The 16274-nt window shown below is 34.6% G+C and overlaps 2 protein-coding genes across 3 annotated transcripts in view; both read left to right on the forward strand.

Moving 5' to 3' along the window:
* PPP2R3B (protein phosphatase 2 regulatory subunit B''beta) overlaps positions 1–16274 on the forward strand; it is a 40196-nt gene that overhangs the window by 12631 nt on the left and 11291 nt on the right. Inside the window, exons 1-6 of one of the 2 annotated variants that reach the window (XM_026666868.2) lie at positions 911–1172; positions 11716–11901; positions 13067–13170; positions 14201–14303; positions 15035–15109; positions 15731–15817. In XM_026666868.2, the coding sequence (XP_026522653.1) occupies positions 1026–1172; positions 11716–11901; positions 13067–13170; positions 14201–14303; positions 15035–15109; positions 15731–15817 (702 nt within the window). In that variant the 5' untranslated portion in view covers positions 911–1025. Of the gene's footprint in view, positions 1–910; positions 1173–11715; positions 11902–13066; positions 13171–14200; positions 14304–15034; positions 15110–15730; positions 15818–16274 lie in introns of those variants that run through there. The other variant, XM_026666867.2, reaches the window with a different exon arrangement.
* Positions 1–16274, forward strand: part of TUBGCP5 (tubulin gamma complex component 5) — a 379326-nt gene that overhangs the window by 3602 nt on the left and 359450 nt on the right. The gene's annotated exons all lie outside the window — the stretch shown is intronic.

Below are 16274 nucleotides of genomic sequence, written 5' to 3' on the forward strand. Positions count from 1 at the left end.
ACTAAAGAAGCTCAAACTTATAAAATTAGACGTTTTTAATAGGTTGCTATTAGTCATGAGATATTAATATTTAATTTTATACCGGTCTTATAGGGAGGATGATGTAGATTATTTGGTTCAATTGACATGGCTGATCCTTATTCATACAATATTTCAGTTTTATTGCTTGTATAAAATGAAGTAGATCTACACTGGATGAGGGAGAACTTAGGCATTGATAAAATCTAGTCAGTGCAATATTCCAATATTAAATGTAAGCTTTTCAGGGATATTTCCTTTTAATTTAAGTATGTAAGAAAAACAATATTTTATTAAGCCTCTGTTTATAGTTGTATTCTATAGGGTTTGTGAAAGGACAAGTAGGTAGACCAAAAATATGCTTCTGCTTTTTTACAAATGATCATAATCAAAAGTTGGTCAATATCAACCATCCTTGAAAATGAATTTAGATTATTTATTTTTTTGCTTTATATGTGTAGCTTACTTTCATAAGCAAAATTATTATTCTGTTGTGGGGAAAATAGGAGGAGGAATGCGCATTAGATATGTTTGCAGCTTTTAGTTATTTATAAAAATAACAAAGGCGTATACAAATAAATAAAAATTTCTCCTGTATTTCAGTTTTTTAGGATATACAGTGAGAATATGTAAAAGACCTTTCCAAATTTCAAAGGGCCTCCAAACCTAATCCTAAATGGATTACTGTGAGACTGTTTTTCATTGTTTTTTCTAAACCAGATGTTTATTTTATTGATGGTTAAGAATGTCACTTTTATGAGAAGCTCACCATGCCATTAAAACATTGGTATGTGTGAAGTAAGGATAGGCTACTAAGTTGCTTTCCTGTCTGTGTTTGCAGTCCTGGCAAGTTCCCTTTTAATGTATGGAGGAGGCTACGCTGAACTGGCTCTCAGAATAACACAGAAGTAAAACGCAGCTGCTACTTTAAGTGGCACTGTGTGATAATAGGACTCGGCTGTTTACTGGGACTCAAGAGCCCGGACTGGTACACACATAAGCATTATATGAAATCTGAAAGCATGAGGATAAAGGAGATTTCTTTACGACAAGACCCTGATCTGCGAAAAGAATTGGCATTATTAGCTCGAGGATGTGATTTTGTTCTGCCTTCCAGATTCAAGAAGAGGCTCAAAGCTTTCCAGCAAGTACAGGTTTGCTTTCTATTATGCATTTGGCTTGAGTATGCGTTTGGGGTTTTGGAGGGGAGTAAAATTCCTGCTTTGACTGGAAATGAGATCCATGTGCCTTACTACTTCATGATTTGAACTCTGAAAATTCTGGAAAATGTTCAGCTTGGTATAAAAAAAATGAATAAATATATATGCCTGAATCAGAATCATTTTTAGAAAACTGCTTTCGTTTTTCCCCTCTTTTTTTTTTTTTTAGCCTTCTGACACTTCGTATGTCCAAGAATTGTAAAAATATATAGGCTACTGATCTGAGCAGGGTTTTTCTTTTTTTCATATTTTATTGAGTAATTACATATTTGAAAATAAATAATGCATTACAAGATGTTATTTGTACTGTAAAATGGACATTTGAAAGGAATGTTATAAGTGAGTGAACATTTTTTTCTTACAGCAGAAATCATATGCTTCAAAAGTGTTGATATTTAAGATCAGATAATAATATTTGTGACCAAATAGAACATACTGAGAACTATTAAGTGGCTTCAGTGTTCAGTTCTTTAATTTCTTTCATCTTGCTCTTTACCAATGTGGGAATCTCAACAAGGACATAGCTGGACAGAAGATTAAATTTTCTTTCTTAAAGTTGTAAATATAATTAAAGCATTGACTTCTGCTGATTGTTGTCAGTAGCAAAATATTAAATCTGCAAATTCTACAGTTCATCAACACTTTTATTCAGGAGTGTGTAGTAAATACTGGTCTTGTAAATACTGTTTTTTTCCAAGAGTTTTTCCTGATCCCCTGATGCTCAGAAGTTGACTTTGAAATGCAAAGAGCGTGCATAGTTTGGTAGATTCCAGAGAGTCTAGATTTTCCACTATATGCCTGTGAATATATGGATTGTGCAAGGTTAATCAGAAAGAAGGAATGATATCAATAGAGGTAGGATAAGTAATACATGATGGCCCTTCAAAATACAACGATAGGCTCCCATTTTCTGTTTTTCTTGAGAATTTTTGGATACGGGGCTGAAGGCTGAACAAAGTTTTGAATTTCTCAAAGACTAGAAAGTTCCCTCTCCCCAAGATGAATGGGAGGGAAAAATTATAAGCAAACAGGGCATAACTGAAGTGTTTTAATATGTGAGTTTTAAGTTTTCAATCCCCCCCTTTTTTTTTCCAAAAGAAAAGGAATGTTAAACTATTCTGTGGATTTTTGTTGTTGGTTTTGTCATTGCAAAACTGTCCAACTATCTTTATATATAAAACCTACTGATTTAAATATATTCTACAAAATGCACTTTCCACAATAATTTAATAACATGTTCTGGCACTCAGGAGACCAGTTGGAAAAGGCTAGATTAGGTCAGGCATCCAGTGAATTCTTCCTGGGGGAAAAGATTTAAGCTATGCCCTCTTTTGCAGTCAAACTATCAGCTTCTCTCAGAATTGTTGCTTCTGTTCCAGATGTCATCATATCTTTGCACAAAAGCTTCAACCATTGTGAGACTGTTCATTTGAAATAGTGTGAATAACTTTTTAAAGAAGAAAAGCTGAAACATTTTAAAATCCACATACAGTAGTATAAGAAGTTGAACTTAATTATTAGTGATTCCATTTAGTACAATGGCAATAATACAGCAGAAAGTTTGTTTCCTCTGGAATTATTTTTTTTAACTTTCCTCTTTAGCAGAGTACACAGTACTTGTCAGTATTAACTTTTCCTTCTAACCACTTGAAGTTCTTTTGATGCCAGTACTCAGAAATGAATATTGTGTATCTTATGTACGCAGGCGGCTCCCTAGATATATATAGCAAAATAGATTAAGAAAGAACTCCTAAGGTTCTTGAAATGGTAATGTGAAATAGGTGAAGAGGATATGTCTTTGCAGCTGCCATTTCTTCTCATTGGTGGCTTGCCTTCCTCTCCACTGGAATCTTTATGTCCTAAATGAATTCTGAACATGAAATCTAGAAGTATCCAATTTTCAAATTTTGCTAATGGTGTTTGTAGCAATGAGTAAGAGATGCAGAAACTTGTTTTGGATTGGAGAACTGTTCTGTTATAAGATCTATCTCTTAAGTATTTAAATATTAAAATGCACATTTTACTTTATTTTACATTTTTATGGTTTTCCTTCTTCATATTCTATCATGCAGTAAATGACATTGCACATGAATATCAAATATACTTCGATGCCATGTCAGCAATGTTGGCCCCTCAATGAAGACTTAATAAAAATATTCTTGGTCTTCAAATGCATTGCTGAATATTTTCTATTTATGCATCCTATTATGGAAAAATTTAATCTGGCTATTTTAATTTATCTGATTTAAGAATGAGTATTTTATTTACTGCTGGCTTTTTCTTCAAAGCCCCTAATCAAATAAAAATATAAGAAGCAGTTCAGGAGAGAAGCAGTCATGTTGAACAGACTGCAGCCAGGGAATTTGTAGACTATTGAATTTTTAGAACTTTCATACACAAATCAACATCGACTTTGGCCCTAGAATTCAGAGACCATTGCCAGTATCTGTCATCTGATCCATGTTTTGCTGCCCCCTGATATAGCTATTGACTTCAACTGTTGGATGGGATCATGCAATTCCTGCTGTTACATTTTATTCTTTTGTTGATGAGAACTGCCTTTCAAATAAGATACTTCGAACTTAATTGTGACTGATCCTATATTGCAAGTTGGAATTAAATGCATCATTGGCCTCAAAAATTGGATGGCAGCTTGCCTAGACTACAAAGTTAATGGGTTTATTTATGTGGTTAATTACACAATATAAAATATTCAGAACAAATTCGTGGATTTTAAAGGGCCATTAGTGATTGAGCCCAAATGATTGCTTAGAACAATTAGTACAGAGTTGTGGGTGCTCCATCACTGGTTTTCAGGAAAAGATTGGACAACCATTTGTCTAGGATGATATAAGGACTGAGGATATAAGGCAGTTGGACTGGGAAACCTCCCAGGTCCCCTTCTAAGCTATGATCCTACAAGAATCCAAGTTAAAGCATTCCTAACAGATGGCTGTGTATCCCTATCTAAATAAATCCAGTGAATGGGAGCCCATTACTCGTCTGGGTATTTGTATCCACTGTCATATTCCTCCTATTTATTTTATTTATTTGTTTATTAAATTGTGTGCCACCAATGTTGCTTCAAGGTGACTCCTCGTTTTGTTTTTTTCTTTCTTTCAATCAGAATCTGCCTTCCTGCCATTTAAACTGAATATTTTGTGTCCTGTACTCTGGAATTATGCAAAACAAAATTTGATCTTATGTGTAATGTGCTTTCATATACAGTATTTTTCAGACTATAAGACGCACTTTCCCCCCCCAAAAAAGTGGGTGGAAATGTCTGTGTGTCTTATATAGCGAATAAGGGCCCATTTTTGGCCTCCCAAACCCTCCGTGTGTCCCGTTTTTGCCCTCCCCAGCATCCAGAAGCACTCTCCAAGCTAAAAATGGGCACGTTTTTGGCCTGCAGAGTGCTTCTGGATGCTGGGGAGGGCAAAAACAGGATGTGCGGAGGCAAAAAACTATTTTTTTCTTGTTTTCCTCCTCTAAACCAAAGTGCGTCTTATAGTTTGAAAAATATGGTAGTTCAAAGGTTCAAATGTATAGATTCTCAGACTTCTCATAGCCAAGCATGCCCAATACCTTCAAATTCTTTTCATAGGGTCTAAATCAGGGGTGTTAAATTCTATTTCATTGAGGGCCACATCAGGGCTGTGTTTGACCTTGGGGGGCCAGGGTGACCATGGCTAGGGTGGGTGTGGCCAGCATGATGTCACTCATGTTGGGGGTGCCTGTGATGGCCGAGCACTCTGCCAGCAAAAAGGGGCTCCCAAGTCTCGTTTTTGGCTGGGACGGCCTCCTGCAACCTTCTGCCAGCAAAAACAGAGTTCGGGAGGGCCACACATGGCCCTTGTGAGCTCCACTTTTGCTGGCAGAGGCACCGTGGGCCAGTCCTTTGCTGTTTCCAGGGTGGTCCTGCAGGCCAGATCTAAGCACCCCACCGGCCAGATCTGGGCCCCGAGCCTTGACACCCCTGATCTAAACCTTCTTTTCCTTCTCTGAACCTGTTCCAGTCACTGTGAATACATCTTAAAAGTATGGACATAATAATTTATATGGGGTATGACTGAAGAAATGTAAATTGGAAATAGTTTCTGGTGATTTGGAAATTATACTCTTATTGTTGCAGCCAAAATTGCTTTTTCCTTTTTTGTAACTATATCACACTGCTGACTCATAATCAAGTGCAATTTGAATGTATTTCCTGTAAGTACTGTTATTAAGTCAGGTATATCATATCCTATGCATGCACATTGGAATTTGCTTTTTAAGTGAAGAATTTTACATCTGTTTCTGTTAAATTAATGTCATTCAATTGTTCCTAGGTGTTGTTTTTTTATCTTTGCTTTGAATTTTATGTCTATTTTCTTCAGTAGGATATTAGCTGCTCCATCCAATTTTATGGCAACTGCAAATTGATCAGTAGTCCTTCCACCTTTTCATCCAATTTACAAATAAAAATAGTTTTTAAAATATGGGATTCCAGACTGAATCTTGGAACATCCCACTGCATGCCTCCCTCCAATTTAATGAGGAACTTCTGATGAACACTCCTGGAGTATTTTTAAGCCAGCTTTATAGCATCTACCTGTGATATCAACATCCCTTGGTTAACTAATCCTGAGCAGAATGTTCAGTGTTGTAGGATACTTTTGCCAAACTGTTACTGAAATCAAGATATTACATCTAAAACTCTCCCAACTACATTTGACTACTTTAGAATCTTCCCAGATATCATACGAACTGAATTATAATTCGCAATTCATTCCTTTGTCCCTCTCGGAAGATAGGGCAACATTGTCTTCTTCAGTTGTCTTAGCATTTCACTAGAATTCTTAGAGATAAGATGTAAAATGTCAACTGACTTTGAACTGACCATGAAGTAGTCCGTTCAGTACTTTAAGACGTAGTTCAGCTAAGTATGGAGATTAAAACACATTTAAAGTAGTATACATTCCATTATCATCTTTCTCCCACTCCTAAACTTGAACTTTACTTCATTGTCCGTTTCACAATTGTCTGCGGTTGACATTCCTTCTTGTTAGAAAAAATTGAGCCAAAATAAGAGTTGAATATGTTGACTTTTTATTATTTTTTAGCATTTTGCTATCTCCATTGAAATATCCAGTGTACTGATTGTTTTTCCTTTATTCTGAGTATATCTAAAGAAGCCCTTTTGTAGTTCTTGATCTTCTTTGCAAATCATCTGTTTAGAGGTTTTTCAAGAAATAAGATGAGAATGCTAGTAACTCTGCTCAGTACTATCACTTTTCCTTGAAGCTCAGTATTGTGGTGGGTTTTTTTAAAGCACTTTTAGTAATTATATTATAAAGAGTATATTTAACTGTTTTACAATGAGACAAACTGTGTACATAGTCTGATATGTTTTGTAAGCGTTAATATATACAGAACTTAGTTTGGCTGATCATGATTTTTGGATTGTGTGGCTCATGTGAAATAGAAAGAAACAAGAGTTTAAATTGTAAGTCAGTTTATTGGTTTTTAAATTTTGGACTGAATTCGTGGAGCTGTACACAGAGTTTTGTGCCTACCCCAGGGCTCTTCTGAGCTTCCTTTTCCTGAATGAGGCTTTCATGCATCCTATTCTAGCCTCCAGTAAGGATTTCTTTTCTAATGAAGTACAAAACTTCAACAGTCAGTAGATTATATTGACATACAAACATAACTTTGAATTGTTTTTTTTTATACAGCATTTATATATAAAGGACAGTTTGCAACTGAGTTAAGTATAAACAATAGTGCTTCCTGATATTTTGGATGACCATTATTCCTAAACATTGACCATGCTACTAGCTGCAGCTCCTGGAATTGTTTGAAACATCTGGAGGACCAAGTTAGATCTCTGTTACCTCATAATGGATAATAACAATAATAAGACACAAATACAGAGTCTAGGCTTTCTTTAGTCATAGCTGCTTTGTATTATAGACATTGTAAACTGGTACTTCTCTTCCAATAAACTGCAAAGTAAGCATACCATTTTTTATACCAAAAAGTATAGAAATATATTCCTTTTAAAGTCAAAATGCTTTTCAGTATAATTGCAGATATGCAATTATAAGCACTGTTTTATTTATCTAAATACATGAGAGAATAGAAACTCAGTGTATTGCTCTAGTATTACTGAGTATTGATATTCAGTTCTATTCACTGAATAAATTTAATGTAATTCAGTATGTAATTGGAATAGTTCTCCCTATTTTCTTTTTGTAATTCTATTTCAAAACAAAATTAAGAGGTACGTTTCTTTTCAGGCACAGAGTTCAAGATAATGTGATATAATGAGGCATTAGGGCATTCTATTTGTGCTTTGATGCTTCAAAGCATTACATTCAAGTTTGATAAATAAGGAAATAAACATTAAAAGTTTCTGTCTCATTTTGCTCATAATTTAAATGTACCTTGAGCAATGAATTGTTAGCAATGCCATTTATTTTGAAATTTAAAGAAGTGTATACTTAAATGCAGCGTATCCGTTGAAATCAGGGTGAGCCAAACAGTTGATATTTTTTAACTATCAAAAATCTAATGTGAAAGGAAAAAGTACTGTTGTGTGTGTGTGTGTGTGTGTGTGTATTAATATAATTAACATTTCTTAATTCAAAGACTTAATATATTGCTCAGTTGTCTTTAAATTGGTTTCCACAGAAAGTAATTAAGGCCTGTAGGCTTAAATTGTATGTTGTGTTGTTGACATTTTAATTTCACTTTAAGTTGTCACAAGAGGTTTTCTGTAAACTTTACTTTTTATTTCTTTGCAGAAGGCACAGAGGCAAGATAATTGAAACCTTCAACTTCTTTAAAATTTGTTCTTCAGTTTAGGGCAATAAGCTATGAAGAGTTATGCTTTTTGATTAGTAGATACTAATGATGTATACTTCACCCTCAAAATATTGCTCTTACTCCCTTCAGCCTATCTTTGCTGACATGTCAACTAGAAACTTTTTTTAAAAAAAGTTATTATTAGATCAATAATGAATCCTTGACTGTTGTGTTCCACATATGTGTGAGTATTTATAGCCATTATTAGAATATTATTGAGTATGGAGCAAAAAATAAAACACAAGGAAATGCCCTTGTAATTCCACCAAACAAAAAAACTGACTGACTAATGCTTTTGAAAAATGAAAAGCTAACAGTGAAAAAAAAGGTGAATGTTGTAAGATGACCATTTTATCACCTGAAAATGGAATTCGGCTTTTCTGTCATACATACTCTCTACTTACAATATGATGCCAGATAGAATTAGCATTTTCAACAGTATCATTAATCCATCATGTAAAATCTTTATTCTGAGCTCTCAAAAAGTCCATGTTCTTCTTAGTGCTGAAGACAGATTCAAATTGTGATTAAATTATATATTAAATCTTTGCCCAAAGAGTAAAAAAAAATGCATCAGTTTTGCATATAGCTGTGTATGAACTAGTCAAGTTTGCCTGGTACTTCCAAGCATGTCATCATGAGTATTTGTCAAACCACAGACTTCATGGGTTCAACATTCTTTCCTCCTTTTTCCTTAATATCATTTCAGAAGAAGAGATTGAAAGTCAGAACAGCTCTTTCTTTATTAACCATGAAAGCATTAAAGCAACCATTAATAATTGAGAGCAACCCAAGACATTTTATTTGGTAATTTGGGCTGAATAATGGCTTAAATTTTAATGAAGGTCATGATTGTCTAGTCCTGTTTTGTAAAACCAGATGGTGTATTTTTTTAAAAACGTGTTTTATTAGCAGGTAGGTCTATTCACATTGAATCAGCTTCATAATATTTAATCACTTTATGCTTTCTATCAAAATACAAACAAGTCAGTTTTTCATTATGAGAACAGAATTGTATGCCTAAAAAGTTTATAAGCTAGTACTAAACACATGTTAACTCTGCAGTTTCTGTCATTGTTAGCAGAGATAACAAGGGATCAGAAACTGAATTAAGCAGCAGGTGACACAAAAACCAAAACCATGAATTACACATTAAAAGGAATGTTGAACTTTTCATCATGTGATCATTCTCATATCAGTCATATTGCCTATAAATGTGTGTTCCATTTTTGTTTCTAAAAATAGAAATAGTACAGAAAAATAATACCTATACATATAGCAGATCAAATTTAATTATTCCAGAAAAATATTCATGTATGACATTCCACCATGATTCCAATAGTTTTAGAAGGTGATAGTGCTCAATAGTTTGGCAATCTACGCATAACATTCATTTGTTTAAAAATTGTATTACTACAATTATTGCCATAAATCATTGCCATAAATCAGTATTTTGAACTCAGAAATATTTTAACCAATAAACTTTCCTTCAGTAAATCTCAGCATTTTTACAAGTAATTATTTCTATAGTAAGAGAAAATAATGAACTATACAAACTATACAACTATACATCAAAATCTTTTATGCGGCTAATGCAAAAAGTGATACAGTTATAAAATACTGTATAATGGAAAAATGGAAAATTATCTGTTATCTTAGAAGTATCATTTCCATAGAAATAGTTATAAAATTGTAATGGTCTCTCAAAATAAGTAGCATTTTATCATTCATCCATGCACAGGAATGTAGAAGCTTTCTAATAATTTTATATCGTTTATATGCAAAGCCTATATTTAAAGCCCATAATATAATATCAAAATCTTGTCTTTAAACACTGAGTGTTTTGCACCTTTTTTTCCAAAGGATAGATTGCTAAATAAAAAATGGGATTGCTCAATATAATAATTACTTTGAAAGTCTCAGAAATGTTATTTACTGAGTAAAATCGTTATCAAATAGTACATTGCTTTTAATATTTCACCTAATACATTTTTAGTTACTGTGGCTTTGTATGTGTGTGTAATTTACAGATACTGTTCCAGTCTACATGTTCTGGTCAGTGAATAAAATGAGGTTAACCGTAACTACACAACCAAACACATTAAACAACAAAGCCATCAGACCAGATAGACCACTGTTGGCAAACCGGAAGAGCAGCTTCCTGGCGAATCTTTTCTGCACCAAGTGCCGAAACAGGAGCACACATGCAGGGGAGCATTGGAAACCGGAAGAGCAGCTCTCCTGCGCGCATGCATGTAAGGCCACCTGGTCTTCCAGTTTCTGGCATGCATGCACATGCGAATACCAGCTAGCTGGCACTCACTGGAAGCCCAGCTTCCTGGCACACACATGCGCACCGGGGAGCTGCTTTTCCAGTTTCCGGCGCTCCCATGCGCGCTAAGACCAGCATCAGAACCCGAAAGAACAACGGGCGATAGCTGGCGTGCCCTGAGAGATGGCTCTGCATGCCGCATCACTGAGATAGACCATTGCCCACAATTCCTCATTTGGGAATGAGGAAACCCCATTGAAATTAAAAGGTTTTAAGTGCATTCTGAAAAGTCCAAAGGGTAGAAGACTTTTGATGAGTAGGTGGCCCCTGAACGGTTATTTGAAAAAGGCCTAGCCATACCCTTTTTGCTTCTCATGGAGATGGGGCCTTTTGTGAAGCTTGCCTACACTTCTGGACCAAATGGGAAAGTTCATCCTTTAATTCCTCACAGACACTTTTCCACCTCTAGGAACATTAAACATCTTTTCCTCTTAACATTTTTTCATAACCTAATTAAATTTTCATTGATGAATAGTACTGGTGAGTTTTATCCCCTAGAAATTATACATACTGCATTTTGATTTGTTCCCTGGTAATCTTTTCATTTTGTATCAGGGAACCGATCAGAGGTTACCGTTTCGAGATATTACATCTTTTATCATCAACTGTGTAGAGTAATATTTCCAGAAGATAGTACGACTGTAAGGGCAGTCTCCCTTCACAATTTTATTAATTTATTTTCCAGTAATGTCACTTCTACTTTTAAATTCTGAGTAGTGGAATATCACAGCTATTGTGAGAAGGATTTTTTTCTCTCTCTCTTTAAATGGAGATTAATTTTAAAGCAGCCCCACATACATCTCCAAGAAGGCAAATGTCTTTTCCCACCCCTTGTTTTCCCCATCTGACTTTGGAGTGGAAAGTGTATGCTCTCAGGGAAGATAGGGATATATCGAAGTGGAAATTAGAGTGTAGTCACTTCTAGCTAAGCTATTTATTATTTGCTTGCGACTTGATGGGTAATGCTGTTTCCAGTAATAGATAACCTTTTTTAAAAATGCAAATATTTGTTAGAAATGTGTTTCTAAAACTAAGCCAAGTTGCAGGGCAAAATAAAGCTTTTGTATTAGGAAAAAACACCTTCATTTTCCATTTTTTCCTCAGATTTGAGCTTAATGCAAGTATAATGTTTGAATATTACAGCCCAATCCAATCCATCTCTCTACTGAGAAATCCCATTGAGACCAATTTAATCTCCATTTGTGTTTAGTTTTTGTATATTTGGAGGATTTAAAAATAATAATATTGTGCAATTGCTGAAAATCCTCTTTTTAAAGTGTCACTTTCCTTTTACTCCAGGTTCAGTCAAAGAAAGAGGAATCTTTAACACCATCTCTGAGCCAAACCATTCCAACATTTTATTTTCCTCAAGGTCATCCAAAAGAAAAAGTCAATATTGATGCTATTATTGCAAAGATAGACAGGACTTTCTCCCAGTTTCCCAATGAGCGAGCTACATTAGAAGATATGGGCAAAGTTGCAAAGGTAAGTAGTGAGATGTTTTCTTTTTTTTTGCCTACAAGACACAAAGGGACAATTAAGAACCTTATTTGCATTGAAATGTTGTCTAATTCAGACCTATGTGGTTTTATTTAACAGTTACTTAACACATTTAGTACATTGCAGCATAGCCAACTTAATTTTATTTCATTTTGCTTTTTCTGGTAGGAATAAGATAGACTATTGAACTCAACCAAATCAAATCAAAAGGGATATAATATAACATAATAAACCAATGCTTTTATATTAATATTACTCAAAAAATGAGCCCTTTTTCTTTTGGGGGAGGTAGTTCATACATGGCACTCCTTCTCCCCTCCCCATGTATTATCAAACAAATACATTTTAGAAGGGAGCAGCTCTCTTTGCATAGAGCAGATACTTAGAATTAATGCTCTTCAGTGGGCACCAAAAAACTGACTTTGAAATCTTTTTGATTTCATTATTTTAAATCTCAACTATGCAAAAATGTAGAAGTTTTGACATTTTTCTGTACTTCTTGCAGGGATGTGAAATATAGCAACATGAAAAATGATTCTGAATTATTTATCTGTTTATTTGTATCCTGCCTTTATTATTTTTACAAATAATTCATGGTGACAAACATCCAAAACACCTTCCTCTTCCTATTTTCCCCACAACAATAAAAACAATTCTGTGAGATGAATTGATCTAGGAGTGATTGTCCCAAAGTCACTCATCCAGCTTTCATGCCTAAGGCAGAATTAGAACTCGTGATCTTCAGTTTTCTAGCCTGTTTCCTTAACCACTAGGCCACTGTAAAACAAATAAGACCAAATTAGAATCCAAACTATTAGTCTTTATAATGTATCATCTGCAGAGCTTTGGGAAGGAAAAGAGCCTGACATTTGTATTGTGCATGGTGTAATACCTATTTGTGCACTTTTGTTCAGTGCATGGTGCACTTCTCATTGGTTCTCTGGACAAGACAATTTTTTAAATCATTCAATATTTTCTGAGCATGCTGGTTTGCCTGGAGAAATATGATGTAAATATTAAAATAAGGAGAAATTAGAATCATCATTCCATTTCCCAGCATTTACAAAACTCTTGCCATACTTAATAGGCCCTTAAGGTCTGCAGGAATAAATGTCAGTTGTTACTTTTTAATGATACCTCTTAATTCTAGGCCTGTGATTGCCCCCTTTACTGGAAAGGTCCATTATTTTATTGTGCTGGAGGAGAACGCACAGGATTTGTATCGGTTCATAAGTTTGTTGCTATGTGGCGAAAGTAAGTATGCATTTCCTGTAAGGTTACTTAACTTGTTTTAAATATTACTTGGAGATTTGTTTTAAGGAAAATCTGGTTATTATTTTAATGAAAAAGACAGTTGAGAAATAGTTTTTAACATTTTCATCCGTCCCCTTCCTAAGAAGACCCATTTTGGATCTGACTAAGTTCTATTAGAATTGATTCTTTAAATTGTTTTGAAATATTTTTTTAAAAAGGCAAAATGAATGATAGATGATGGAAGTTGGGAAGGGAGAGACATTGCTGAATTTAACTTACTTAACTTTAAGTGTGTCATGTTCCTAAACTCTATGATGACAGTACAGGACAGTTGAAAGAATTTGAGGTTGAGGATTCTGCTGGCCCCTAGGCTGAACATTTGTTCTTCTTTAAACTTGCTTAATTTTGAAGTGGGGTGAGGGCAATTTTAAGAGAGAATGAATAGAAACATAAGGTGAATTATCTTTGAAATGTGAAGTGACAAGATAATTTGACTTACCCTTTTAGGGTTTTTTTCCTCTCTTCAATGGACTTTTACTTTCAAAGAGCCCATGCCTGTATTCTTGGTGGTGCAGGATCAAGACTGCACATTTTATATATAATGCACACTGACAATTTAATATAGCACAGTCAGATAATTGTATATAAATTCAGATAATGAACAAGGCAATACCTTTTGCCATAGTGGAAATACATATGAGATTTTTCTTTTTTCATCTCAGTGCTGTTATGTTACGCATGGTTGATCATTATATATGAAAACAGAAGTTGGAAAAGGGAAGCCATTAGTCTGCAATAACTTTGTAAGGCCAATTTGAAAAGAGACATCCATCTAGTCATCTTTCTTCTTCCAAACTTTTCATAGTGTTTGTTTAAAAAGGGCCACATACCTGATTTATTTCAAAGGAATTGATGTTCCATGTGGCCCAACACAAATGTTATTCATACTCGTGAATATATCTTAAGATTGAAAAAATAAGATGTATAAATTTTCTATATCTGCATAAATTAGACAAATTATGCTTTGCAGAATATTACAGACCTGTCATGATGCTGCAGCCAAGTTTGTTCACCTTCTAAAGAGTCCTGGATATAATTATCTGGTACAAGAAGACTTCATTCCGTTTTTACAAGTAAATTCATTTTTGTTTTCATTATTACCACAGAAATACACACCTAATCACCCATTTTCCCAGAACCATTAGTTGATTCAGTGATGTTTCATTATTACGTAAGAAGTCAGAAATGGCTAAATTTAATCTACCAAGTCCTTGACATGCTAGCTGATGGATAGAAACTCATTAGGTTACTAGAGAAATATGAAAACAAGAGAATTCTGTTCTGTAATCTTTCTGGCTCAGCAGACAGGTGGAGGCGGGAGGGGGAGAGTTTTGTGCATGCGCCCTGCTTTCACAAATGCAGCTTCATACAGGAGCGCTTTCATCCACCATTTCTGCGACCCAGTTCCAAACGGGCCCAGGCCATGGACCAGGGTTTGAGGACCCCTGCTCTAAACTGCTTTCTGAGTCTTCTCTGTGCCTTTTGATTCCTAAGCTAAATTGTAGATTTGCCTTTCTCTTCCCATTAGATCTTCCAATCCTAATATGTTCCTGATTCATTTCTTTGCATTTTTTATCTCTTGATACTGAATTCTTTTTCTAAAGGAATTTTTCATGCATTTTAATATTTTTATTTAAAAATAAAACTTAATAGTTATATTATCTTGAAACAATTTGAATATTTTGCTGATGATGTTATAACTGTACCCCCTATATGGCATGATGATTTGGCAGAATTAAATTGTTTCATTAAGTAGTATTTCATGAAATTCTGAACTGATGCCTCTTTCATCCTTCATACTTAGGATGTGGTCAATAGTCACCCTAGTCTAGTCTTCTTAAAAGAAGCATCAGAATTTCATTCTCGGTACATTACAACGGTAAGTGTCTTCTGTATAGAAAATATTTTTCATGTGGACCATCTAGATGCGATAGCTATTGATCTGTTGAGGAGAAAAGCTATTCCATTAATTAATTATTCTTATAGTTAGGAAATTTGTTCTTAGTTCCAGATTGGATCTCTTTTTTAAGAAGCTTCCACCCATTGCTTCTTGCCCTGCCCTCAGTTGCTTTGGAGAATAAGTCAACTGTCACCTCCCTGTGACAGCCCCAGTTACCATTAGACAGGCATCATGTCACCCCTAATCTTTCTCTTTATTAAGCCAAACAAGCCCAGTTCCCTTAAAAGTTCATCAGACGTTTAGTCTTACATTTTCAAGTATGGCCATAGTTTGATAGATGCTGCTGTTTTAAATAGTTTGGAATAATTTATAAAGGAGTCAGTAATTATGTTTTATTTGATTCTAGATGGAAAGGATATAATCTGGAAAAAAATACAAATATTAATACTCTGAATTGATTTAGTCCTCCTAATTGATAAATTCTAAATATATGTACCCAAAAATATGTATGAATAAACCGGCAAATTAGTGTAATATTTAAGCACTTGGATAGTACTGTCTATGATAGATATAATAGTCACACCCTATATTTTCTTGTAGGTAATACAAAGGATATTTTATACAGTAAACAGGTCGTGGTCAGGAAGAATCACTTGTAATGAACTCAGAAAAAGCAACTTTTTACAGGTATGGCATGCAGTTTTGTAATAAAATAAATTTTACTGATTAACTGTTCAGGTGGACCATAAAAATTCTTTATAGTTTATTTCTGTTCAGAAATGAACTTAGGAAATTTTACATTTCGGATGGCTTTACTTGATCTTAACTTGGCTTAATGGAAACCAACATTACCTTCTGCCATACTTTTGCAAATTCAGTAACAATAACTTAAAAAGTTTCTCTACATATTTTAATCAGTATAAAATTTATCTCAAGTTTTGATGCTGGTTGGTTAAGGCATCCTAGGAAGTGATGTGTGACTGGGTACAAGCAGAGATCAATTCATTCTTTAGTGAAGGCTTGATTCTCCCTTCACTTAAGGGGGGGCTGGTCTGCACGTTCCTCGGGAAAATATTACTGATCCCAACAATGTCATAGGATTTCTGACCAGGTCCAGCATTTCCTGCCTGGGGAATATTGTTGA

This window comes from Notechis scutatus, chromosome 5, assembly GCF_049901735.1.
Source record: "Notechis scutatus isolate UNSWTSFEM ecotype Mainland chromosome 5, rNotScu1.2, whole genome shotgun sequence".
NCBI lineage: Eukaryota > Metazoa > Chordata > Lepidosauria > Squamata > Elapidae > Notechis > Notechis scutatus.